This window comes from Telmatherina bonti, assembly GCF_933228915.1.
Source record: "Telmatherina bonti genome assembly, chromosome: 17".
In the NCBI taxonomy this organism is placed as follows: domain Eukaryota; kingdom Metazoa; phylum Chordata; class Actinopteri; order Atheriniformes; family Telmatherinidae; genus Telmatherina; species Telmatherina bonti.
The window spans coordinates 4054203-4065583 of record NC_136615.1 but is presented as its reverse complement, the minus strand read 5'-3'; the positions used below and the strand labels follow the sequence as shown (position 1 = coordinate 4065583).

The window sequence follows — 11381 nt, the reverse complement described above, 5'->3', positions numbered from 1 at the left end:
ATAGGTTCATCGTATAATGTATGTAAAAAAAACTGACATAGTTTAGTATGGGTTCAAAATATCAAAGTATAATATGTTATAAAAGATGTCATATTGGGCTGCACGGTGGCGCAGTGGTTAGCACTGTGGAGTGTTCTCCCCGTGTATGCGTGGGTTCTCTCCGGGTACTCCGGCTTCCTCCCACCATCCAAAGACATGTATGTTAGGTTAATTGGTCACTCTAAATTGCCCCTAGGAGTGAGTGTGAGCGGTTGTTCGTCTCTCTGTGTGTGGCCCTGCGATGGACTGGCGAGCTGTCCAGGGTGTACCCTGCCTGTCGCCCAAAGCCAGCTGGGATAGGCTCCAGCTTCCCTGCGACCCTGGATTGGAATAAGCAGTTCATAGTATAGTGTCAGGGCGGGCAGGGGGGATGGTGAAGGAGTGTCAAAAGATGTCATAGTATAGTGTGTTTAAAAAATATGACATAGTATAATCTGGCTCAAAAGATGTTATAGTATGGGTAAAAAATGTATAGAAGTATAATATGTTATAAAAGATGTCATAGTATAGTATGGGTCAAAATATGACATAGTATAGTATGGGTAAAACGATGTCAAAGTACAGTATGTTTAAAAAAAAAAAACCCATAGTATAGTATGTGTCACTACATGGTTTTGTGTGTCAAAAAATGACAGCATAGTATGGCTCAAAAGATGTCATAGTATAGTATGGGTAAAAAAAATGTCATAGTATAATATGTTATAAAAGATGTGATAGGATAGCATGTGTCAAAATGACAGTATAGTATTGGTCAAAATATGACAGTATAGTATGGGTAAAAAATGTCACAGTATAATATGTCATAAAAGATGTGATAGTATAGCATGTGTCAAAAATGACAGTATAGTATGTGTCAAAAGTTGTCATAGTATAGTGTGTTTAAAAAATATGCGAAAGGACAATCGGGCTCAAAACATGTCATAGTATAGTATGGGTGAAAAGATGTCATTGTATAGTGTATGTAAAAAAAAAAGACATAGTGTAGTATGGCTCGAAAGATGTCATAGTATAGTATGGGTAAAAAAAATCTTCATCTTCATCTTCTGCCGCTTATCCGGGGTCGGGTCGCGGGGGCAGCAGCCTAAGCAGGGAAGCCCAGACTTCCCTCTCCCCAGCCACATTTGCCAACTCTGCGGGGGGATCCCGAGGTGTTCCCAGGCCAGCCGAGAGATATAATCCCTCCAGCGTGTCCTGGGTCTTCCCCGGGGTCTCCTCCCAGAGGGACGTGCCTGGAACACCTCACCAGGGAGGTCCAGGAGGCATCCTGACCAGATGCCCGAGCCACCTCAACTGGTTCCTCTCGATGCGGAGGAGCAGCGGCTCTACTCTGATCTCCTCCCGGATGACCGAGCTCCTCACCCTATCTCTAAGGGAGAGCCCGGCCACCCTGCGGAGGAAACTCATTTCAGCCGCCTGTATACGAGATCTCCTTCTTTCGGCCCCTCCCTGAGCCGTCACCTTATCGTGGTGGAGGGGTTTGTGTGTCCAGAAGATCTTAGTAGCTATGTTGTCTGGGGCTTTATGCCCCTGGTAGGGTCACATATAGCAAACAGGTGTCTAGGGGAGGGACCAGACGAAGCACAGCTCATCGACCTCTATGATGACGACCAACCTGGGCATGAATGTTCCCTTGCCCGGATGCGGGTTACCGGGACCCCACTCTGGAGCCAGGCCTGGAGGCGGGGTATGAGAGCGAGCGTCTGGTGGCCGGGCCTTCGCCCATGAGGCCCGGTTGGGCTCAGCCCGAAAGGGTTACATGGGCCCCGCCTCCCGTGGGCTCACCATCTGAGGGAGGAGCCGTAGGGGTCGGGTGCAATGTGAGCTGGGCGGCAGCAAGGGGCGGGGACCCTGGCGGTCCGATCCCCGGCTGCAGAAGCTGGCTCTAGGGACGTGGAACGTCACCTCTCTGGTGGGGAAGGAGCCTTAGCTTGTGCGCGAGGTTGAGCGGTTCCGGCTAGATATAGTTGGACTCACCTCGACGCATGGCTTGGGCTCTGGAACCAGAACCCTCGCGTAAAAAAAAAAAAGTCATAGTAAAATATGTTATAAAAGATGTCATAGATTAGTATGTGTCAAAAATGAAAGTATAATATGGGTCAAAAGATGTCATAGTACAGTATGGCTCAAAAGATGTCATAGTATAGTATGTGTGAAAAATAACATAGTATAGTATGGTTCCAAATATGTCATCGTGTAGTGTATATAAAAAAAAAATGACATAGTATAGTATGTGTAAAAAAAATAACAGTATAGTATGTGTCAAAGGATGTCATAGTACAGTGTGTTTAAAAAAGTATGACATAGTATAATTTGACTAAAAAGATGTCAAAGTGTACTGTGGCTGGAAAGATGTCATAGTATAGTATGGGTAAAGAAAATGCCATTGTATAATATGTTATAAAAGATGTCATAGTTCAGTCTGGCTCAAAAGATGTCATTGTATAGTATGGGTAAAAAAAAAAAAGTCGTAGTATATGTTATAAAAGATGTCACAGTATAGTATGTGTGAAAAATAACAGTATAGTATGGTTCAAAAGATGTCATCGTATAGTGTACGTAAAAAAATGACATTGTATAGTGTGTCTAAAAAACACACTATAGTATGTGTCAAAGGATGTCATAGTATAGTGTGTTTAAAAAATATGACAAAGTATAATCTGGCTCAAAAGATGTTATAGTATGTTGTAAAAGATGTCATAGCATAGTTTAAATAAAAAAAAGAGAGACATAGTATAGTATGTGTCACTACATGGTTTTTTATGTCAAAAAATGACAACAGAGTATGGTTCAAAAGATGTCATCGTATAGTGTATGTAAAAAGAAAAAGACAGTATAGTATGGGTGAAAAGATGTCATCGTATAGTGTATGTAAAAAGAAAAAGACAGTATAGTATGGGTGAAAAGATGTCATCGTATAGTGTATGTAAAAAGAAAAAGACAGTATAGTATGGGTAAAAAAAAGTCATAGTTTAGTATGTGTAAAAAAAACAGTATAGTATGTTTTAAAGGATGTCATAGTATAGTGTGTTTAAAAAAGTATAACAGTATAATTTGTCTCAAAAGATGTCATAGTGTAGTATGGGTAAAAAAAATGTCATCGTATAATATTTTATAAAAGATGTCATAGTTCAGTATGGCTCAAAAGATGTCATTGTATAGTGTATGTAAAAGAAAAGACATAGTATAGTATGTGTCGTGACTTAATGATTTAAAAAATTTCATTGTGTAGTACGTGTCAACACAATGTAGCTCGCCGTCGCCCTTTGCTTCTCGGCACCTCGTCGTGCCTGGGGGCTCCCTCTGCTCTCTACTTGGGCTGGCTCGGCTCGGTCTTCGGTGGGCCCTGAAGTCTTGGTTTCCTCTCCAGCAGTTTGGGCCATGGTCGCGTTCCTTTCACCAGCGCTCAGTTGATCCATGATGGCATGACCACAGGTTGCACATGCCTGCAGTGTTCATCTTTCTACTGAAGTTTTTTTTCTTTGCATATCGTTATTACTCCACATTACATACACTACTCACAAAAAGTTAGGGATATTTGGCTTTCAGGTGAAATTTATGGAAAATGCAATATGTTCATGCTACAGTGATATAATATCATAAAAGTAAGACATTTAAGTAGAAGGATGCACTACTGATTTCCTCATCTCAAAAAACTCATTCAACACAAAAGGTAACAACAATGGTAGTTACACCACAACAAGAAATGTGAACGTCTCAATATCTGGTCATGTGCCCTTGAGCATCAATTACAGCTTGACAACGACGTCTCATGCTGTTCACAAGGCAACTTATTGCCTGCTGAGGCATGGCATCCCACTCTTCTTGAAGGCCAGCCCTCAGGTCATTGAGGTTCTGGGGTGCAGGGTCTCGAGCCTCAACACGACGGCTCAGCTGATCCCACAGGTTTTCAATGGGATTCAGGTCTGGAGAGAGTGCAGGCCGTTCCATTTGAGGTCCACCAGTCTCCAACAGCCGTTCCCTGATGATGCGGCCTCGATGAGCAGGAGCATTGTCGTCCATGAAGATGAAATTAGGCCTGTGCTGTTCATGTAGGGGCACAATCACTGGATTAATGATGTTATTCAGGTAGTATGGGCTTGTCACTGTACCATTCACAAAGTGTAGGGCAGTTCTGTACCAAGTGGACCCCCCTGCCCACACTGTAACACCGCCACCACCAAAAGCTGGCCTGGTGACAACAGTGGCTGATGCATAGCGCTCTCCCTGACGTCTCCAACATCGTTGCCGGCCATCATTTCTGCTCAGTGTGAATCGACTTTCATCAGAGAACAGCACTGAGGCCCACTGGTTCCTCGTCCAGCGTAAATGCTCCCTGGCCCATGCAAGACGATGATGCCTGTGCCTGGTGGTGTGGTCAGGTACCCGTGCAGGTCGTCTAGCACGCAGACCACGCTGATGGAAACGGTTTGGAATGGTCTGACGTGACACTTGGGTGCCTCTCACCTCTCTTAAACGTGCCTGGAGTTGAGTGGCATTCATCATCCGGTTTCTCAGGGCAGTGTTCACAATGTAGCGGTCATCAGCACGGGATGTGGCCAAAGGACGTCCACTTCTAGGCCTTTCTGTGACTCTTCCAGTCTCTCCATATCTCTGTTGCAACCTGCTGATGACACTCTGTGACACTCCAAGCTCAGTGGCCACTTCTGTCTGAGAACGTCCTGTTTGAAGCATCGCAATGGCAAGGGACTGTTGTTCCATTGTTAGGTGTCGTCTTGGTCTCATGATGTCAAAATGTGAACAGCATGATGAGGACAACTGTTTAAACACCAGCTCTAATTGAACCAGGACATTTATTGGTCAATTCAAGGATCACACACCTGCCGGGATTTTTGCCGTTAAGCTCCTTGTTAGAGAACAGCAACTTGTGCAAAATTTATTGAAACATTTAACAGTTGGACATGTGCATTTAAAAGCTTAGAGAAGATCACATTAAGTTCACCTGTAAAGGTTTGAATGCATTTTAGGCTTGTTGGGAAATTTCACCCAAAAGCTGAATATCCCTAACTTTTTGTGAATAGTGTAACTTGTTGTACTGTAATACTGTAGTAGTTTTTATATATTTTACAAATACTGTGTTTAGCAACTTAGACTCTTCTCTTTCCTCTGTCAGGTCCAACGCTGCCATATCAAGTCCAATGATTTCAATAAAAAATAAAAATGTTCAGCCTATCATGAGCAGCCATGTACATGACATGTTGCCCTTGACAGAACAACTCTGGCAGAAATATGGCAGATTGCCGTATTTTCCATACATGTTTAATCAGTACTATGCCATACTTTTTACATTTTTAACATACATATATGTACTTTGACATGTTATGAAAACTGTTTTATACATTTTTAATCAATGTTCATCCAGGTACTATATGTTAACTCATGTTAAGATAACACACATACCTAAACCTTTTACACATGAACTGATCTGTACATGTTCACAGTATGTTTTGAAACATTTTACACGTTTATTACTTATGTTTTATATTTGTAACACACGTTTCATAACTTCTCCTGACATTTAAATATACCTCATGATTTACGCATTTTACCTGCATGTTTTAATGAGAAACTTTCTGGATGCACATGAAGACATTTTCATTCAGGACAGACGGAATGAACCCAAGCTGACATCACTTCCTGTCATGACGTGGCTCCACCCCTCAGGCCAGAGCTCTGATGTCCCGGTCTCCAGCACGCCGTCAGGAAAACTACGCGCTCCCAGAACTCCACAGGGTTCGAGCTGCAAGTGGATTTGTCCAGAACTTTTCAGATGGGTTAAGACGCCTTATTGAATGAACGCAGGATGAAGCTGGAGGGAGACGGCGAGGAAGAGGAAGGGGGCGTGTGGTTGGATGTGAGATGAATGTTGAGAGAATAAAACACTGGGATGTGAACCTCGCTCCCCGTGTCCCCCTTTCCAGACTGAACACCAGAGCTTTGATACATCCTGGTCCACATGAGCCATGACTTGTCCCTGCTCCGTCACCCCGTGGAACACCTCCAGGTCCACTCAGGACCCCCCACAGGAAGCTGCTCTGCTTCTCCCCAGCAGGACAGGACCCGTCCTCAGGAGTCTCCAGTCATGATGGCGAGAAACTCCTCCTGGTTAACTGAGGAGGAGGAGGAAGACGCTGTCAGATGGTTTCCATGATGAAGAACTGGTGATTAAGCTTCATGCATTAGGGACACATGTTTATCCTAACATGTAAATCAGCATGTAGCAGCATTCCCCAGCTCGTCCAATCACAGCTCTAAACACACGTCATGAAGGACCTACTTTCTCCGTCTCCGTCCGTGTCAAACATATCGATCATGCTGCGCAGCTCCTCTTCACCGATGTTCTCGCCGAGCTCCCGGGCCACTCGTCTCAGGTTCCTCAGTGTGATCTTCCCCGACTCATCATCGTCAAACAGCTTGAAGGCCTTCATCACCTCCTCCTTCGGGTCTCGGGCCAGGATGCGATCCGTCACTGTGGACGCACACCAAGTCATGAGAAACGCACCTCTGATGGGATTCTGCTCATTTATGGTGTTTCTGGGAGAAACCAAACATTAAAGAGACACCGATCAATTCATCCAGTTTCCATGATTTTAAATCAAAGTCTGCAGCTGCTTCATGCTTTCTTTTTGTGTCTTGTCCAGCACTGAAGCAGCAGAATGATGGTCTGGATGGGAGCTTTTATAGAGATAATTCTCCCCTTTATGTTCTGGATTCTTAGCTTATTTTCTTTTTATTTTGCATAATTGTTTGTGTGACAAAGTTTTTCCTGCTGGACCGGACCGGAGAGGACAGAAAGAAGGAAACAGAAATACACCTCATAGAGAGGAGGAGAAAAAGAAAGAATGAGACAGAACAACCTACATATTTACAGAAGCACACATACACACCCGCTTACACACACACATCCATACACCTCTACACACTGAGTCATGTTCCTCCTGTGGGAGAACAAAGTCCTCAACTATCAGGAGAACCTAGAGCTCACAAGCTAGATCAGACACAGAAAAAACCAGCCGTTGTTAGTGACCCCGCCCAAACAATGTGGCCCCAACTCCAACCACACACACTCCCTCCCCACACACACACACACACACACACACACACACACACACACACACACACACACACACACACACACACTATCTACCCCATCACTTCCACACACTCGCACTAGGGCTGCGCGATTAATTGATTTCATCGATTATTTGAATTTGCTGTTTATGAAGATTTTTATGAAAATCTGAGTTTTTTTGCCCCGCCAGCACCTTTTGGGCTTCCGTACCTTATAGTGACGTCAGCGTGCTCCCGCTGGTTTCCCACAGAAACGCATAAACACAACATAGCAGCTAGAAATGTACAAGTGCCCCCTCTGCGTTTCCATTACACTGTTTTTTTGCTAAATAAAAACATTTGTACGTTTTGTTTCCGTTGAACAATGTTTAGCACATTAGCATCACGTTTCGTAATTGCGGTTAATGCAAAGTGGGCTTGTAGCGTTATTTTAGGGTTTTCTTCCTGCTGCGGAGAATTTGCTTTGGATTTTTGAAGCTTTTCTCCCTCTCTCTCTCCTCTAAACTCTGAAATTCGCTGTTTTTTTTCCACACCGCGCCATCTTTACCGGGAATTACCTGGTCACGACCCCCACGTCACGTCTGGGGACACGTAAACACAAAAGTGTTTCCATTACACTTTTGCAATATATTTCTATATCAAAATGTCTGAAAAAACCACCTCTTGAGGTCGTAACAATTTTTATAGCAGCGGGTTTTTATGGCGATATTTAGTTGTTAAGCAGTTCTAGGTGTGATGGAAACGCAGGGTTTTCAGAGTGGGAGGGGGCACATGCCACAGTGGTCTGAAGCCAGATGCTGACAGGCTCGTCTTTCTTGCCAAAAATGTGTAAATTAAACAAAAAAAAAAAAAAACAGCAAGAATATAATAATATATGTAAGAAATATAACTTTAATTAACATTAAGGAATTTTAAAAAAATGGTATTTTGTATCAATTTTGGTTTACAGCGGCAGCGCCTGCATCTCTTTTTACAATCTAGTCTAACAGCTTGTTTAGTTGCACTTAAAATTCAGGTAACTTCTAGGCTGGTCGCAATTAAAGTATTTTTGAAAAAGAATAATTTTTGACTTTTGTATTTTTTTTTCTCTTTACAGTAAGGGGGAAAAAATTAATTAAAATCTGAAATCAGATTTGTTTTAAAAAACATCTGAGATTTTATTTTTAGGCCATATCGCCCAGCCCTAACTCACACATGTACACCCCAATGCCCCGCTTCCATCCGGCCTCATACTCCTCATATAAAACACCCTTCACATTGTTTAAAAAGCTCTAAGGGTTGACTTTAGCATTAGCATGGCTAAAGTTTAAAATGCTCTAAAAGTTGACACTAGCATTAGCATGGCTAAAGTTTAAAATGCTCTAAAAGTTGACACTAGCATTAGCATGGCTAAAGTTTAAAATGCTCTAAAAGTTGACACTAGCATTAGCATGGCTAAAGTTTAAAATGCTCTAAAAGTTGACACTAGCATTAGCATGGCTAAAGTTTAAAATGCTCTAAAAGTTGACACTAGCATTAGCATGGCTAAAGTTTAAAATGCTCTAAAAGTTGACACTAGCATTAGCATGGCTAAAGTTTAAAATGCTCTAAAAGTTGACACTAGCATTAGCATGGCCAAAGTCGAAAATGCTCTAAAAGTTGACACTAGCATTAGCATGGCTAAAGTTTAAAATGCTCTAAAAGTTGACACTAGCATTAGCATGGCTAAAGTTTAAAATGCTCTAAAAGTTGACACTAGCATTAGCATGGCTAAAGTTTAAAATGCTCTAAAAGTTGACACTAGCATTAGCATGGCCAAAGTCGAAAATGCTCTAAAAGTTGACACTAGCATTAGCATGGCTAAAGTTTAAAATGCTCTAAAAGTTGACACTAGCATTAGCATGGCCAAAGTCGAAAATGCTCTAAAAGTTGACACTAGCATTAGCATGGCTAAAGTTTAAAATGCTCTAAAAGTTGACACTAGCATTAGCATGGCTAAAGTTTAAAATGCTCTAAAAGTTGACACTAGCATTAGCATGGCCAAAGTCGAAAATGCTCTAAAAGTTGACACTAGCATTAGCATGGCCAAAGTCGAAAATGCTCTAAAAGTTGACACTAGCATTAGCATGGCTAAAGTTTAAAATGCTCTAAAAGTTGACACTAGCATTAGCATGGCCAAAGTCGAAAATGCTCTAAAAGTTGACACTAGCATTAGCATAGCTAAATATTTCCTGAACAGAACATTGTTTAGACCACCATCGTATTTCTAATCTGTAAACCTGGGACCAGTAAAGCTCCAGCTCGATCAGTGAGGCGGGAATTCAACACGATATCAGGTCCCTGATCAGGATCAGGACCGAAGCCTGATACCGGACCAGATTGGCGCAGACTCCTCAAGTCAGGAGAAGGAAGCTCAAGTCAGAAAACTCACCAACTTCTCTGAAATCCTCGAAGGTAATTTTTCCCTTCCCGTTTGTGTCGTAATCCTTCAGGATCTTCAGAACGTCCACCTTCTTCACCTCGAAGCCCAGCGCACGCATCGCCACCTGGTGGACCGGGAGATCTGCACTCAGACCAGGAGAACCAAACCAGACAAACCGCTGCTCCTCCTCACCTTCAGCTCGTGGTAGTCAATCTCTTCATCTTTGTCCGTGTCAAATAAATCAAAGGCTTCTTTAACTTCATGCTTCTCCTCCTCCGTCAGCTCCTTCCTCCTCGGTTTATCGGCCATCAGCTCCGCTCTGCCAACAGAAACTCATCAGACTCCTTCCTGCCGGTACACGCTCCTTCTACAAGACTCAGTAGAACCTCATCCACCCGGCTTCATCCCTAACAGCTGCTGTTAACCGTCAGTAACTAGCAGCTTCATCCATTCTACTAGTTACTAACTAACCGGACACCACGTTGCTCCTTCACTGTAAACGGTCACGGAACCGATAACCCTTTTAACCTGCATCATGATTTCATTTAACCCCTTCAGTGCTGCTTCTGACCTCTCACCTCTTCGTTGGAAAGAATTTCATCTCCTCGTCAGGATATGGGTTTGTTATTTCTCATGGACCGGACCGGACTGACTGGACAGTACTGGATGCTAACACCTGATAACGGTAACTGATGCCATATTGGCCACAGATGCTAACACCGGTTAGCGGCAACGGCAGAACGTTTCTAACCTGCGAAAGGAGCTGAACCGGAACGACGGCAGCGGAGCGGCTTACCTGACAGACAGACTCATTCCTGCTGGGTGTCAGAAGATAAACATTTATCTACAGTTTCTGCTTTTAACACAATTTTTCTCCGTGCAGACCAATAACCGGAAACGTCTCCAACGCGCTCATTTAGAAGATTTTCATTGATTAATGGTCGCTACGTAACAGTAACGTGCTCGCTGATTGGTTGAAATTCATTTTCATTCTCTTGGCGGATCATAAGCGCCACCTGCTGGCTGGAGGGTAAAACACAAGAGGAAAAATGTCCTTTTTAAAGACACTACAGATCTTCTGCCACTTTCCCGTCTATCGACGGCCAATTCAGCATCCATCTAACATCCAGCCAGCAGAACACAATCTTAATTAAGACTCTTTTAATCTCCTTGTGTTTCTTACTGAATCTGCGACGTTGCGTGTTGAAAACAGGCTTGTCATGACGTGAAGCGAGATGTCTTGTCCCGGATCGGAAAGTTGTTCTCTCAGCTCTGCAAATGTGCTGAATGAATGATGGTCCGCCATCAAAACGGGTCATAACATCACATTTTAAAGTAGAAAAATGACAGTGTAACTGGGTCAATAAAAACCTCTCATTTCCTTATGTTTAGGTTTCTGTTATACCGAAGCAGAGGAATAGAAACTATATATATATATATATATATATATATATATATATATATATATATATATATATATATATATATATATATATATATATATATATATATATATATATATAAAATCTATTTCTAACAAAGATCACATGAAATATTTCTAATATTTCTAATTATAATCATATAATTTAGTATGAAAGATATTTCTAAGGTAAACTTAAGATAAAGCATAATTAAACAACAATATTGTGAGAGAACAAAAGTATAAATAAAATAGAAAATTTAATCAAAGCAAAATAAAAATGAATAAGCCATCAGTTTCATTACAAATAGAATACAAAATAAAACAATCTAAAATTGATTTTAAAAAATAATCCTGAATATAGAAATCAAATTGAAAATGATTATTAATAAAGGTTAAATAAAAATAGTTGAATAAATAGAAAGTGATTTA

At 41.9% G+C, this 11381-nt stretch overlaps 1 protein-coding gene across 1 annotated transcript; it reads right to left on the bottom strand.

Moving 5' to 3' along the window:
- Positions 1-5078: 5078 nt before the first annotated feature.
- cetn3 (centrin 3) lies at positions 5079-10459 on the bottom strand. Its single transcript, XM_079257125.1, has 5 exons — positions 10326-10459; positions 9722-9848; positions 9539-9653; positions 6335-6526; positions 5079-6167 (listed from the first exon to the last, which is right to left on the bottom strand). The coding sequence occupies exons 1-5, from the start codon at positions 10340-10342 to the stop codon at positions 6124-6126; spliced, it is 495 nt and encodes a 164-aa protein (XP_079113251.1). The 5' UTR covers positions 10343-10459; the 3' UTR covers positions 5079-6123.
- Between the last annotated feature and the right edge of the window lie 922 nt (positions 10460-11381).

Bases quoted from the DNA above. Each gene is read 5' to 3' on its own strand.
- cetn3 (XM_079257125.1), bottom strand. The intron at 6,527-9,538 runs GTGAGTTTTCTG...GTGCGTCCACAG, and splicing joins CGAGGATTTCAGAGAAGTTG to TGACGGATCGCATCCTGGCC. The intron at 6,168-6,334 runs GTAGGTCCTTCA...CCTCCTCCTCAG, and splicing joins CACGGACGGAGACGGAGAAA to TTAACCAGGAGGAGTTTCTC.